The following is a 16,453-nucleotide window of genomic DNA, read 5'->3' on the forward strand; positions in this document are numbered from 1 at the left end:
ATGATTGTGAATGTCAAGCCAGCATTTCTGACAAAAACTGTCCAACCAGTTCATGAGCCTTTGTGTGTTGTCAGTGTGTGTGTGTCTGTGTTGTCAGTGTCTGTGTTGTCAGTGTGTGTGTGTGTGTGTGTGTGTGTGTGTTGTCAGTGTGTGTGTGTGTGTGTGTGTGTGTGTGTGTGTGTGTGTGTGTGTGTGTGTGTGTGTGTGTGTGTGTGTGTGTGCGTGTGTGTGTGTGTGTGTATGTGTGTGTGTGTTGCAGGCTGTAAGACATCTGTGTGCTACCACGTACACTACCGTTCAAAAGTTTGGGGTCACTTAGAAATGTCCTTGTTTTTTAAAGAAAAGCAAAGCAAAGTCCATTAAAATAACATCAAATTGATCAGAAATACAGGGTAGACATAGTTAATGTTGTAAATTACTATTGTAGCTGGAAACGACAGATTCTTTATGGAATATCTACATAGGCATACAGAGGCCCATTATTAGCAACCATCACTGCTGTGTTCCAATGGCACGTTGTGTTAGCTAATCCAAGTTTATCATTTTAAAAGGCTAATTGATCATTAGAAAACCCTTTTGCAATTATGTTAGCACAGCCTCACAAGTCCTCAACTGGCAGCTTCATTAAATGGTACACGCAAAACACCAGTCTCATTGTCAACAGTGAAGAGGCAACTCCGGGATGCTGGCCTTCTAGGCAGAGTTCCTCTGTCCAGTGTCTGTGTTCTTTTTTATTTTATTTTTATTGGCCAGTCTGAGATATGGACTTTTCTTTGCCTAGAAGGCCAGCATCCCGGAATCGCCTCTTCACAACAACAAAAAAAAGCCATCCAGCCAGCCAGCCACCCATCCAGCCAGCCAGCCAGCCAGCCAGCCAGCCAGCCAGCCAGCCAGCCAGCCAGCCAGCCAGCCAGCCAGCCAGCCAGCCAGCCAGCCAGCCACCCACCCACCCACCCGTCCAGCCAGCCATCCATCCAGCCAGCCAGCCACCCACCCTGTCAGCCACCCAGCCAGCACATCCATCCCAGGCCACCCTGTCAGTCACCCAGCCATCTCAGCCAACCCACCCGCCCACCCAGCTAGCCGCCCAGTCAGCCACCCATCCATCCAGCCAGCCAACCAACCCATCTACTCAGTCAGCCACCCAGCAGCCCATCAGCCTCACTGCTGTGACAGACAATACACCATCTGCCCTGGATCAGGCAAGGGTCTGTGGTACAACCAACACCGTAACAGTATGGAGAGCACCAGGATAGGAATGGATGATTTCAACGTCAACAAAAGCACAATGGCAAAGAAGCAATAAAAGCAGGTACCAGAAATACTGGCATTTAGAGATACTATAAGCTTCACTGTTACAATAGGCAGATCTATGCCAAAAAAGCTGTATCAAACAAGCCAGCAGGTAGCATAGAACTCTAGGCCAGAGCCTAGTGTGTGTGTGCGTGTGTGTGTATATGTGTGTGTGTTTATGATAGTTGATTTTCCTGTATACTGTATAAGGTAATTACTGCATGCACTATGCTAAGTGAGACAGTGCATGTTCAGGGTTCAAAATAAAACATGGTCTATACAATAACAGGATAATTAATAGACAAACACATTTGGAATGCTGTGTCTGCATGGTACCATACCGTCAACCATATATAATAGTTTCTTTGGCAATGCCGCGGTGAGATGGGTTGGCTGACTGCTCTCACACATCTACAACATTTCTGTCTGCACCACGCTCCACTACACTAGAGTGCTAAGATGATAAACGTTGGTTTCATTAATTTCATGCATATTTTGTTTAAACAAATGAAATGCTGGTCTCATCAGCCTCCCCTGAGCGCTCATTCAGGCATAAGAAATGAAGAGATGGAGGAGGAGGAGGAGGGGGAGATAGAGGAGGAGGAAAAGGAGGAGTACATAGAGAGGGGAGGAGGAGAAGGAGATAAGGGAGATTGAGGAGGAAGAAGAGGAAGATGATATGGAGATTGAAGAGGGGGGAGGGGTTTATCAGAACCTGCTGGGAACATATTAATGACATAGGAACTCCAGCTGGGCTACTGCATATAAATGGTAACATGAAAGGTACAGTTTACATACACCTTAGCCAAATACATTTAAACTCAGTTTTTCACAATTCCTGACATTTAATCCTAGTAAAAAGGCCCTGTTTTAGGTCAGTTAGGATCACCACTTTATTTTAAGAATGTGAAATGTCAGAATAATAGTTGAGAGAATGATTTATTTCAGCTTTGATTTCTTTAATCACATTCCCAGTGGGTCAGAAGTGTATATACACTCAATTAGTATTTGGTAGCATTGCCTTTAAATTGTTTAACTTGGGTCAAACGTTTCGGGTAGCCTTCCACAAGCTTCCCACAATAAATTGGGTGAATTTTGGCCCATTCCTCCTGACAGAGCTGGTGTAACTGAGTCAGGTTTGTAGGCCTCCATGCTAGCACACGCTTTTTCAGTTCTGCACCCACACCTTTTCTATAGGGTTGAGGTCAGGGCTTTGTGGTGGCCACTCAAATACCTTGACTTTGTTGTACTTAAACCATTTTGCCTCAACTTTGGAAGTATGCTTGGGGTCATTGTACATTTGGAAGACCCATTTGCGACCAAGCTTTAACTTCCTGACTGATGTCTTGAGATGTTGCTTCAATATATCCACAGAATTTTCCTCCTTCATAATACCATCTATTTTGTGAAGTGCACCAGTCCCTCCTGCAGCAAAGCACGCCCACAACATGATGCTGCCACCCCCATGCTTCACGGTTGGGATGGTGTTCTTGAGCTTGCAAGCCTCCCTCTTTTTCCTCCAAACATGACGATGGTCATTATGGCAAACAGTTCTATTTTTGTTTCCTCAGACCAGAGGACATTTCTCCAAAAAGTACGATCTTTGTCCCCATGTGCAGTTGCAAACTGTATTCTGGCTTTTTCATGGCGGTTTTGGAGCAGTTGCTTCTTCCTTGCTGAGTGGCCTTTCAGGTTATGTCGATGTAGGACTCGTTTTACTGTGGATATAGATACTTTCTACCTGTTTCCTCCAGCATCTTCACAAGGTCCTTTACTGTTGTTCTGGGATTGATTTGCACTTTTCACACCAAAGTACATTCATCCCTAGGAGACGGAACGCATCTCCTTCCTGAGCAGTATGACGGTTGCGTGGTCCCATGGTGTTTATACTTGCGTACTATTGTTTGTACAGATGAAGTTGGTACCATCAGGCATTTGGAAATTGCTCCCAATGATGAACCAGACTTGGGTCTTGGCTGATTTCTTTTGATTTTCCCATGATGTCAAGCAAAGAGGCACTGAGTTTGAAGGTAGGCCTTGAAATACATCCACAGGTACACCTCCAATTGACTCAAATGATGTCAATTAGCCTATCAGGAGCTTCTAAAGCCATGACATCATTTTCTGGAATTTTCCAAGCTGTTTAAAGGCACAGTCAACTTAGTGTATGTAAACTTCTGACCCACTGGAATTGCGATACAATGAATTATAAGTGAAATAATCTGTCTGTAAACAATAGTTGGAAAAATGACTTGTGTCCTGCCCAAAGTAGATGTCCTAACCGACTTGCCAGATCTATAGTTTGTTAACAAGAAATTTGTGGAGTGGTTGAAAAAGATTTTTAATGACTCCAACCTAAGTGTATGTAAACTTCCGACTTCAACTGTATGTACAGCATGTTAAAAGTAAAGCTACTATATACACAGCATGATACGCTGTACTATTTGAAAGCTATATTATATGAAAGCTGTAATATATGAAACCTGTACTATATGGAACCTGTACTATTTCAAAAGCAATACTATATGAAAGCTGTACTATATGAAAGTTATACTATATGAAAGCATTACTATATGAAAGCAATACACCAGTGATGTACTGGGCTGTCCGCACCACCCTCTGTAGCGCCATGTGATCGAGTGCGGTGCTATTGCCATACCAGGCTGTGATGCAGCCAGTCAATATGCTCTCAATGGTACAGCTGTAGAACTTTTTGAGGATTCGAGGGTCCATGCTAATCCATTTCAACCTCGAGGTGGACCATTTTAAGTCTTTAGTGATTTGAACATCAAGGAACTTGAAGCTCTCAACCTGCCCCACTGCAGCCCTGTCGATATGGATGGGGGTGTGCTCGCCCCCCAGATTCCTGTAGTCCACAATTAGCTCATTGGTCTTACTGATGTTCAGGGTGAGGTTGCTGCTCTGGCACCACACTGCCAGGTCACTGACCTCCTCCCTGTAGGCTGACTCATTGTCGCCGCTGATCAGACCTACCACTGTTGTGTTGTCAGCAAACTTGAGGACGGTGTTGGAGTCGTACGTGGCCACGCAGTCATGGGTGAACAGGGAGTACAGGAGGGGACTAAGCACACACCTCTGTGGGGCCCCCGTGTTGAGGGTCAGCGTGGCGGAGGTGATGTTGCCTAACCTCACCACCTGGGGTCGATCCGTCAGGAAGTCCAAGATCCAGTTGCACAGGCAGGTTTTCAGAACCAGTCCTAAACTTGGTGACGAGCTTGGAGGGGACAATGGTGTTGAACGCTGAACTGTAATCAATGAACAGCATTTTCACATAGGTATTCGTCTTATCTAGGTGGGTGAGGGCAGTGTGGAGAGCAATTAAGATTGCGTCATCTATGGATCTGTTGGGGCGGTATGCAAATTGGAGTGGGTCTAGGGTGTCTGGGATGGTGGGGTTGATGTGTGCCTTAACAAGCCTAAAAAAGCACTTAATGATTAGCAAACTGAGTGCTACAGGTCGGTAGTCATTGTGGCATGAAGCCTTAGAGTTCTTGGGGACAGCATGGATGGTGGTCATCTTAAAACATGAGGGGATTACAGACAGGGACTGTCAGGTGTGAGAACACGCCCTGGAATACCGTCGGCTCCGCGGCCTTGTGGATGTTGACCTGATTAAAGTCCTTTCTCACGTCAGCCTCGGGAGGTGAGATCACCCAATCGTCTGTGTTGGTGACGGCCCTCACACCCGGCACAATGTTGTTGTTGTCAAAGCGTGTATAAAATGTATTGAGTTGGTCTGATAGAGAGGCATCATTGGGCAGATCAGGTCTGGGTTTTCCTTTGTAATCCATAATGGACTGTAGCCCTTGCCACATGCAGCGGGCGTCGGAGCCTGTGTAATATGATTTCACTTATTCATATATTGTCCTTTTGCTCATTTGATGACTCTGAAGAGGTCAAAGCGGAACTTCTTGCACTTATTATTTCCTCGGCCGTAGCTTCAGGGTTAAGGCTCAGCTCTGTGTGCGGTAGCCCTGTCCTTTAGTTTGGCACAATCCAGGCCTTTGATTGGGGAAGCAGCGAACCCTCACTGTGGGGACAAATGAAGCCGGTGACATAGGTGGTTAGCTGTTCAATGTTATCCTGGAGTCTCGAAACATATTCCTTAATCAGTGCTAGCAAAGCAGTCTTGTAGCATAATCTCTGATTCTGGTTACCATTTCTCAATGGAGTGAGTCACAGGTACTTCCAGATTTATTTTCTGCTTGTAAACTGGAAGCAGATGTCACGCCCTGACCTGAGATTTCTCTGTTTTCTTTATATTTTGGTTAGGTCAGGGTGTGACTAGGGTGGATACGCTAGTTTTTGTATTGTCTAGGGGGTTTGCATTGTCTAGGATTTTGTATGTCTAGGGTTTTGTAGGTCTAGGTATTTGTATGTTTATGGTGGCCTGATATGGTTCCCAATCAGAGGCAGCTGTTTATCGTTGTCTCTGATTGGGGATCATATTTAGGTAGCCATTTCCCCTTTGGTGTTTGTGGGTTCTTATTCTATGTTTAGTTGCCTGTCTGCACTATTCGTATTAGCTTCACGTTTCGTTCATTTTGTTGTTTTGTTAGTTTGTTCAGTGTTCTTTCTTTATTAAAAGAAGAATGTACGTATACCACGCTGCACCTTGGTCACCTTCATATGACAAACGTGACAGCAGGAGTATGGAGTCATGATCTGATTTGCCGAATGGCGGATAAGTGAGGGCTTTGTATGCTTCTGCGTAGAATAACAGTCGACTAGGACTTTATTGCCCCTAGTGGCATTGGAAACATGTTGATGGAAGTTGTGCATCAAGTGTCTTAGTGATGCAAAATAAAAATTGCCGAAAACCAGAAAAGCAGCCTCTGGATGAAGGTTTTCTTGCTTGTTTATAGCCTTGTACAGTTGGCTAAATGACAGCTTGTTATTTTTCTTGTCCTGAGGTAGAATGTATACAACAGTCACGATAACAGCTGAAAAATCCCTTGGGAGGTAGAAGGGTCGGCATTTGACCATCAGGTATTCCAAGACGGGTGAACAGTGGGTCGACACTTCCACCGTGCTGGAGTTAGCACACCAGTTGTTGTTGATGTAGAGGAAAACCCCTCCCCCCACCCCTGAATTCCCCGACTTCCCTGTCCTGTCCGCCCGGTGAATGAAGAATCCATCAAGTTGAATAGTCATGGGGGGTACCTTGTCTGAGAGCTATGTTTCATTAAAGCAAAGAATATTGCAGTTCCGAGAGTCCCGTTGGTAGCAAATCTGCGATCGGAGGTCATCCATCATATTAAGACGTAACTGTATATTTATTGGCCAGTAGAACAGAGGGAAGAGGTGGGCGGTTTCACCTTCGCCTTAATCTCACCAGGATCCCCCCCCCCCCCGGCCTCTGTAATGCCGGTGTTTCCTCTTGGGTAGCCCAAAAAATGGGACGGAATTACAGAGAGAGCCCAAGGCAGTCGAAGTTGAAGCCGAAATTGGGGTAACTGCCGATCTGATGTACAACAGTTATTTTCGGTTGTAAGACATAATAGCAGATACATTTTATGAAAATAAAAAAATTTACAAAATAATCACAAAATAGCAAAATTGGGTCGAAACTTGCAAATTGTCAGCCATCCAGTACCTCGCAATCTTTCTAAAATGTATAAGTGAAACCCTGGTCAAAACAAGTCAAACAGCTGCTAGTGAAGTTGAGTGTTTCCATGTGAGGTAATAACAGAAAAGGAAAAAAAGGTGTTTATTCCTGACCTTTATAATAACATAGAAATGTCATGTTTATAAATACATATTGTATGCATGATTGATATCAGAGAGAGAAACACAGGATTACAATGTTACTGGAGCACAGAGCGAGAGAGGAGAGAGAGAGAGAGAGAGAGAGAGAGAGGAGCGAGAGAGGAGAGAGAGGAGAGAGAGAGAGAGAGAGAGATAGAGAGAGAGAGAGAGGAGAGGAGAGGAGATGCCGAAAGAGAGAGAGAGAGAGCGAGAGAGAGAGAGAGAGAGAGAGAGAGAGAGAGAGAGGGAGAGAGAGAGAGAGAGAGAGGAGAGAGAAAGGAGAGAGAGAGAGAGAGAGAGAGAGAGAGAGAGGGAGAGAGAGAGAGAGAGGAGAGAGAAAGGAGAGAGAGAGAGAGAGAGAGAGAGGAGAGAGAGAGAGAGGAGGGAGAGAGGAGAGAGAGGAGAGGGAGAGGAGAGAGAGAGGAAAGACAAAGAGAGAGAGAGAGAAAGAGAGAGAGAGAGAGAGAGAGAGAGAGATATACATGATGTATTATGGGCACAACTTCCTACGTTATTTCCACTTCTTTATTTATTTTTTCTTCAGTGGTAGGGTGATACATCAATACAAGGCAAAGCAATGAGCTTTGAGGAAGATCTATTTAAATGCAAATAAAAACACTAAATAGTGCAAATTTCTTTAACTTTTTAACAGGAATTTGTTTGTTAGTTCCAAAAAAAAAAAAAAACACTTTCTCTTGCTGCTTTGCCCTTGCTTTTGAGTCCAGGAGAAGGCTTAATCTGGGTCCTGGAAATCAGCCCTACATACTGGTTGAGTTATTTAGCCGCAGTTTTAACCAGCAGAACTCCATGTCCTCCTCCTCTCCCAACAGTGTCTGTGTGTCTGGCAGGCCGGTGGAGAATGGAGTGCCAGTAGCACTAGCATCCTCAGCAGAACCCCTGGGGACAGGACTAATTGCACTGTCTGCCTCCGTCTCTCTCTCTAACACACACTTGAAATCCATACCTTCCTGACCACTGGCAATGTGTGTGTGTGTGTGTGTGTGTGTGTGTGTGTGTGTGTGTGTGTGTGTGCGTGCGTGCGTGTGTGCGTGCGTGCGTGTGTGTGTGTGTGTCTGTGTGTGTGTGTGTGCGTGCGTGTGCGTGTGCGTGTGTGTGTGTGTGTGTGTGTGTGTCTGTGTGTGTGTGTGTGTGTGTGTGTGTGTGTGTGTGTGTGTGTGTGTGTGTGTGTGTGTGTGTGTGTGCGTGCATGTGTGTAGAAGCTCTATTTCTCACCCAATGTAAATCTATACTTAAACACTGGCCATATTCATAAAACACTGTCTGTTTCCAACTCAACCCTATAATGATCTGAATACCTTCTCAGTGTGACCACAAACAGACAGCTCTGAGCCCGGTCTGACTGGTAGCTGTTGAAAGCTATGCCTTCCAACAACATGATTCTCCTATCCTGGATAATAACAAAGCAGTTAAAGACTTCATTCATAAACTTTGGGATTTTTTCATTCGCCTCTTCTGTACAGTTATGCGTAATTAAAATATTTTAATGTGTGTTTATGTATGTATGTGCACCTGTGTGTGTATCTGTGTTTGTGTCTATGCAGTCATTTGTGTGTGTGTGTGTGTGTTGTCCTATAACAGTCTCTGTCTCAGTGTAGTGTAGTATATTCCCAGTAGACGGTGGGGCCTGTAGGACCCTGCTTAGAGCAGCAGTGTTCCCAGGGGGTTTTCACTGGGGTATTAATAGAACATTACAGGGCCTGCTTATGAATCTGTGTTCTAGCTTTATAATACAAGAATGGGAACGCTGTTCCCTGGGTGCCTGTCTGCTGGTTTCTGTCCTGCCTTTAAAACCAGGTGCGTGGAGTGACATTAGTCGTTCAATCTAGGATCCGCTTGCCATCCCGATCCCTAACCTTGACAATTTAATTTGGATGTAAAGCTAATTAAATCAAATTTGATCAAATCACATTGCATTTGTCACCTGCTTGGTAAACAACAGGTGTAAACTAACAGTGAAGTGCTTACCTACAGGCCGGGCCCTTCCCAGCAATGCAGAGAGAAAAATATAGAATTAATAGAAAAATAATAACACGAGTAATAAATACACAATGAGTCATGATAACGTGGCTATATGCATGGGGTACCAGGACCGAGTCCATGTTCAGGGGTATGAGGTAATTGTGGTCGAGACAGTGCCTTGCGAAAGTATTCGCCCCCCTTGAACTTTGCGACCTTTTGCCACATTTCAGGCTTCAAACATAAAGATATAAAACTGTATTTTTTTGTGAAGAATCAACAACAAGTGGGACACAATCATGAAGTGGAACGACATTTATTGGATATTTCAAACTTTTTTAACAAATCAAAAACTGAAAAATTGGGCGTGCAAAATTATTCAGCTCCCTTAAGTTAATACTTTGTAGCGCCACCTTTTGCTGTGATTACAGCTGTAAGTCGCTTGGGGTATGTCTCTATCAGTTTTGCACATCGAGAGACTGACATTTTTTCCCATTCCTCCTTGCAAAACAGCTCGAGCTCAGTGAGGTTGGATGGAGAGCATTTGTGAACAGCAGTTTTCAGTTCTTTCCACAGATTCTCGATTGGATTCAGGTCTGGACTTTGACTTGGCCATTCTAACACCTGGATATGTTTATTTTTGAACCATTCCCATTGTAGATTTAGCTTTATGTTTTGGATCATTGTCCTGTTGGAAGACAAATCTCCTTCCCAGTCTCAGGTCTTTTGCAGACTCCATCAGGTTTTCTTCCAGAATGGTCCTGTATTTGGCTCCATCCATCTATCCATCCATTTTAACCATCTTCCCTGTCCCTGCTGAAGAAAAGCAGGCCCAAACCATGATGCTGCCACCACCATGTTTGACAGTGGGGATGGTGTGTTCAGCTGTGTTGCTTTTACGCCAAACATAACATTTTGCATTGTTGCCAAAAAGTTCAATTTTGGTTTCATCTGACCAGAGCACCTTCTTCCACATGTTTGGTGTGTCTCCCAGGTGGCTTGTGGCAAACTTTAAACAACACTTTTTATGGATATCTTTAAGAAATGGCTTTCTTCTTGCCACTCTTCCATGAAGGCCAGATTTGTGCAATATATGACTGATTGTTGTCCTATGGACAGAGTCTCCCACCTCAGCTGTAGATCTCTGCAGTTCATCCAGAGTGATCATGGGCCTCTTGGCTGCATCTCTGATCATTCTTCTCCTTGTATGAGCTGAAAGTTTAGAGGGACGGCCAGGTCTTGGTAGATTTGCAGTGGTCTGATACTCCTTCCATTTCAATATCGCAAAGTTCAAGGGGGCCGAATACTTTCGCAAGGCACTGTATGTACAGTACATATAGGTAGGGAGGAAGTCACTAGGCAACAGGATAGATAATAACAGAAGCATATGTGATGAGTCAAAAGAGTTCGTTCAAAAAGGGTAAATGGAGATATTCCGGGTAGCTATTGGTTAACTATTTAACTAACTATTTAACAGTCTTATGGCTTGGGGGTAGAAGCTGTTCAGGGTCCTGTTGGTTCCAGATTTGGAACCCCGGTACCGCTTTCCGTGTGGTAGCAGAGTCTATTACTTGGGTGGCTGGAGTCTTTGAAAATGTATAGGGCCTTCCTCTGAAGGCTGTAGAAGAAGATGAAAATAACATTTGAGAGATGAAGAGATGTAGGGAAAGTGATTGGGTAGAAAGAGAATAGATTGACATTTGGTGGTATTCTATTCAGATGATAGGAAGTGGTGTGAAATGAAACACTTTCTACAGCACAGACAAGCTGACAGGCGTGGTGGGGAAAACGCCTCGCTCACATTCCTCCTCCTTCGAGATGAATCAGACCACTATGTAACATCTTAATGTCAGAACTATAGCCAAGCAAATCAGAGCTAGAAGCTAATTAGATCAGATATTAGCACCATGAGGCTTTTAATGAGAATTTACCACAGAGTAGCAGATGAAGTGCTACAGTGAGGGGAGGTTACAGTCTTGACCAGAATGGAAAGATTGTCTGCAGAATGCCATGGCTTCATAACACAGTGCTGACCCTAAATGACAGTTACAAGACAGGCATGACAGAGACAGGTCAAAGAGACATGTAGCAACCTTTCGTTAGAGGGCCATTCACAGACGCCTCGAGGATGGACTGTCATAGTGTTGGAACAGGAAGCATGTATGAGTGTCAAACTGAGGAGAAGCCATCTCAACACACCTGAGAGACCATCTACCCATTCGCTAACAGGCCACACATCACACCTAGCGCCTAACCACAGATCTAGGATCAGTTTACTATATAACCTACCTATAAATTAACCATTAGGAGGTAAATATATCTGACCCTGTATAGCTAGTTCTACCTTCTCCCACCTAGATTCTTTGGAGAGCCAGCTGCAGGTGGCGCCACTGAGACAGGCTTTTGATGCATGCACTGATAACACAACTTTATCAGGGATAGGGCTTAGTTAGTTGGGGATGGGAAATAAGTTTAGGAATTGCCAGGGACCTCATTATACAATATTATCACCATACTTAGGTGCAGATACAATATGTATTGGGATTCTCACAATTCTATATGTATTACGATTCGATAGTGCGCTGTCATTGAAATGTGATGTTCCAAACATTTTGTTGACTGTATGTCTGCTGCAGAGAGACAGGAGAGAGCGGGATAAAATGAGTTTTGATCAGTCATAGAAACATACTGTAAGTGCTGAAAGCAAAATTGTTTGGTATATTTGTCTTGGTTTAAGGATGGAAGGGTATCTGGGCCCAGCAGCAAAGCAGGACCCAGTGAACCAAGGGATCTCCTGTCTCATTTAAAAGGATCAACCCTTTAGTTTGGGGACACTTAAAACAATGTTACAACAATGGACTGACATTTTTCTCAGATTCTCTGAATCTCTGCAGCGTATTTCATTTAGCCAATCCTTTAATTTATCCAATCCTCCCTTTGTTTTTACCAGCCAGGCTAGGAAAAAAACAATGCAGCTCCAACAAAACTCCCACAGAAATAAGAATAACAGTGAGTACTGTAGAGAAAGCTGAAACGTGGCAGTGTTTGTGTAGTAGGGCTTAGTTAATAACTCTTTGCGTCCCTGCAGAACACTGGTGTTGGTGTGAGGGATTGTCTGACATGCTGCATTCAGCGTCTCCCAGCCAGGGAGGATGAGACTGATTGGTTTTCATTGTTCTTCTCTCAGCTGACATCAGGCCCAATTGTGCCTGTGAAATCCCCAACCTGCAACGCTCACCTTCACCCGGTTCAAAGCAATATACAACATTTGACACATGGGTTTTAAAAGCAAAGAGCTGTTTGTCTGGCAGAGATAAAACATAATTCTAGAGTTGTTTTCTGATGAATTGTGACATGTGGTAAGGCCTCTAAATCCAACAACAACAGGTGAGAAATACACATAATCTGGATGCCACACATTGGTTCACACACACACACACACACACACACACACACACACACACACACACACACACACACACACAGTGAGAGAAACAGTTTCAGAACCACGGACAGAAGCTGGAAGCAGCCTAAAACAAAATCTCAGAGGCACCTCTGAAGTCAATGTGAAAGACACCATAGGGCTGATTGGAAAGCTGACACGCTACTCATCAACTCAATCATCATTCAATCTTTGAAGACACACTGGGCTGTTATGTAGCATCTGCCTGGGAGAAGAGGGAGTAGTATCAGAGGAGGGAGTAGTATCACTTTTATTGTACTGAGAGAACAATCAAATATAACCTAGGGGCCACATCCCTCTGTGTCCCTGTAGAATCAATTGAACTATTTTAAACCTGAGTGATAGCGCGTACGCACACACACACACACACACACACACACACACATACACACACACACCTGAGCTTCTTTAACCAAATTTGGTGGCAGAGAGACAAAGACGAAGCAATAGAGAAAGAAAACAGATGAAACTCTAAAGGAAACATAAGAGTGATGTTATTATCTGGTGTGATTCTTATGTGGTTTGCAGTCATGCATCAGGTCAACATAGCAGAATGGAACAGTGATGGGATCCAAAAGCTACGGGCTCAATTCACCTGAGAGCATCAATCTGCCCGTATCAAGGAATCTGTCTGTATAGTTTGAAGGTATAGTATGGGCTTAAATAAATACAATTTAAAACGTTTAACCTCAGTCTTTACATAATTCAATCCAGCCACTGCGTTAAAAAAAATGGGATGTTTTGTGTTTTTGATTGGATACTGTAAGTATTTTGTCCATTTGTAAACCTTATGTAAAACGTAATGGACGGTTGTAGTCATTGAAGGATGTAGATAGGTAACCTTAGCCTAATTGATTTGCTACCCCCGGGTTGTCAACTTCTCACTCTCCAGCGTTCACAGCGTTCGTAGCGCGGGAAAGGGCTCCGTGCGTTATTTACCGGTAGGTTGTTGTCCTTCCAGTAGGCCTATTTTTTCCACACATGATAAACTGTTTAATAGCCATAAGTTCACATTATTCAAAATCAAACTGCGTGCTATTTTCAAGAAATTAAAAACGCAGACTGCCAGTCATTTGGAAAGCAAACGTGCTGGTTGGAATATGAATGTCGTAGCCTAGAGCTCCTGACTATTGTTATTGGCGGTGCCTACTGTAACATGTTACATGACCTATCTGTAGGTTCCGGCCTATATATTGGTCAATGCAATCATTGGTTAACTGTAGCCTATTATGGCTACATTTAGGCGCGGGAGGAAACATGTGCCACAAGTGTGAATTAAAGCACATATCAGCAGCCTTTACCCGAAAAAAAATACATATAACTAATAACTAATTTAGGCTAATATTAAACTCTTCTCCAAAGTCATGCGCAGATAACATCTCTCACCTTGATTGCCGTGGCTGGTAGGAGTGAAGAAAATCCTAAAAAATAGGAAAACGAAGCAGAGTTTTTCTCCTAAAGTCATTTCTGTACCATCCACAGGCTGCCCAGCACCGCGCCGAGCAGGGGACTATCCAGAAGAAGAAACCTGGTCACACAGTGCCTTTAGATCCCAAGTGGAGCCGTGGGTGTCTCTCCTCTCCCCGGACCCTCCTCGCACCCAGTCCCCGCTGGAGAGAGCTGACAGACAAATATAGGCTACTGGAGGAGATCCATCGCATGATCCGGCGGAATGCTTAGGAAGGTTAGTGAAGTTCACACCGCGGCAAAAACAAACATCAAGACGACATTTACCCTCAGCGAACGCATTTCTAGAGCGATGCTCAAAGACAAAATTCGTTGCGCTCCGTATCGGACCTTCCTGTATTTCACTGTTTTGACAAGAAATCTAATCAAACATTCCTCCTCGGGTGCGCTATTTTATTTCCTCCTGGTTTCAGCTAAGCGTATTCGTGATTCCTTCACGCGGGAAATGGAAGACGCCAGGATGCGACTCGTGACATACAGTTCCAAACTCCAAGTGGCGCGGTATCAGTTGTTTGGTTGGTCTGAGCGAGCGTAGTGCCACTGTAGCCGGTTCGATGCAAGCCAGGACTGACTGCTGCAGCAGAGAACTGTACAACTCCCGTTAACGACAGAGTACAGCTACAGAACGGCGAGACAGAGCGCATCTGTGCAGGGCGCCCGGCGCTAGAGGGTGTTAGCTGACAACACAACGGCAGTGTGCATGGCAGCCAGCAAAGTCTATGTGTGTGCGTGTTCGTGTATGTGTGTGCCTCTTCCAGCTGGACATCAATATTTCTGCAGGTTATTGATGACCAGTGTTGTTACCTATATTCCAGGTAGATTTGGATTGCAAATTATCTGTGTGGGAGGAAATGTAACATAATGTGATGCATAGCGTAAATTGCAACTTAATATATTTTCCTCCATTTTAAACGAGATTAGCTCTGCTTACCTAGGCCTATACCTTTTTTATATTTAGAAAATACATTTTGAAGGTCAGGCAGGGCATTCATTTTCACATTATTATGTTACTTTCATGTAGGCCTACAGTAAATGTACTGTAAAGCTGAATTCAAGTTTATAATTGAAATAGTTAATTTGGAAAACATTGAATCTGATGTAAATTGCTCCTAGACCTAGGGTGAGGTTTGTGTTTTCCCCCGAATGGTTAATGTTAGGCATCTTGGTAGATGATCCAAGATCTGTGCAACTTCTACCCAGTGGATCTTTGAAGCAGTAGTGTCATCCTGGCCAACAACAATGTCAACTGCACCTCACCTTGTGGGGTTAAACAAAGCAACACTCCCTCCTGACATGATGCCAGTCAATCAGTCCAAGGGACATCAGTCAGAATCAGTCAACTCTAAGCCAACCAGAAACAATATCAGTCAAAACCACTCAGCTCAAAGGCATTCAGACACATTGTCTGCTCTAGCCAACGACCATCCCTGTCACCGAGGACTTGGAATTAAGCCCACGTTACAACAACAGAATGTACTATGCAAAACTCCACCAATACAATTGATCGATAAAGGTCAAGGCATTTGTAGGTCCAGGACGACAGCTATCAAGGAAGTGGCGTGACAGCACAATGCTAGCTTATCCAATCGCCACACAAATTATTTGGCTGACTTCATTTGTCAGTTGAATGTTTTTCCTCCGGCACTGTGGTGCAGCTGGCTTCTGGGTTAAGCAGGCAGGTGTTAAGAAGCGCGGTTTGGTGGGTCATGCTTCGGAGAACGCAGGACTTGACCTTCTCCTGAGCCTTTCTGGAAGCAGCGATGAGACAAGATTGACATTGTGGAGAAAAAGGTAAAATCCCCCCAAAAAAATAAATAGGATTATCCTATTTTCCCCCATTTATTTAATAAAGGAAGTCAGTTAAGAACAAAATCTTACTTTCAATGATGCCTAGGAACAGTGGGTTAACTGCCTGTTCAGGGGTAGAACAACAGATTTGAACCTTGTCAGCTTGGGATTTGAACTTGGAACCTTCCAGTTACTAGTCCAAACTCTTACCACTAGGCTACCCTGCAGGATGTGATGGTTCAGAATGATAATAATACAATGAACAAATTGAAATAAAAAAAATGGCTGAGTTGAGAAAAAGTCCCATCCTTTAAGAGTCTGTAGAGAGCTGCTGTGCTCTGCTGTAATAGGAGGAAATGAGGTGTGACTGTAGCAGGGGAAGCTAACTGTGATCCATGGATCTCCCCTGCTTTAGAGAGAGAGAGAGAACAGTCTGTGTGTGTGTTCGCACATACGTGCATATATGCGTTTGTGTGGGGGTATGTGTATGTGTGATCCAGAACACTTTCTGCCAAGCCAGACTGATCTGTAGATAGTACAGGAACAAGCCCAGATCAGCACAACTGACAGCAGGAATGAGGCTTTATACCACAGTTAAACACTAACAAGTTACACAATGACCAAGGTCTTTATAATGAGCAGAAAGATGTATGCCTGGAATCCTACAATGAAACAATGTGTACTGTATGAAACAGA

General features: G+C 44.0%; 1 protein-coding gene across 1 annotated transcript in view; it reads right to left on the bottom strand.

Moving 5' to 3' along the window:
- LOC110520380 (ephrin type-A receptor 6) overlaps positions 1-14,656 on the bottom strand; it is a 262,188-nt gene extending 247,532 nt beyond the window's left edge. Inside the window, exon 1 of the mRNA XM_036974914.2 lies at positions 13,889-14,656. Within this exon, the coding sequence (XP_036830809.1) occupies positions 13,889-13,967 (79 nt within the window). The 5' untranslated portion in view covers positions 13,968-14,656. The remainder of the gene's footprint in view (positions 1-13,888) is intronic.
- Between the last annotated feature and the right edge of the window lie 1,797 nt (positions 14,657-16,453).

The sequence above is a fragment of the Oncorhynchus mykiss genome, chromosome 3 (assembly GCF_057628025.1).
Source record: "Oncorhynchus mykiss isolate SJ-2025 chromosome 3, ASM5762802v1, whole genome shotgun sequence".
Taxonomy (NCBI): Eukaryota; Metazoa; Chordata; class Actinopteri; order Salmoniformes; family Salmonidae; genus Oncorhynchus; species Oncorhynchus mykiss.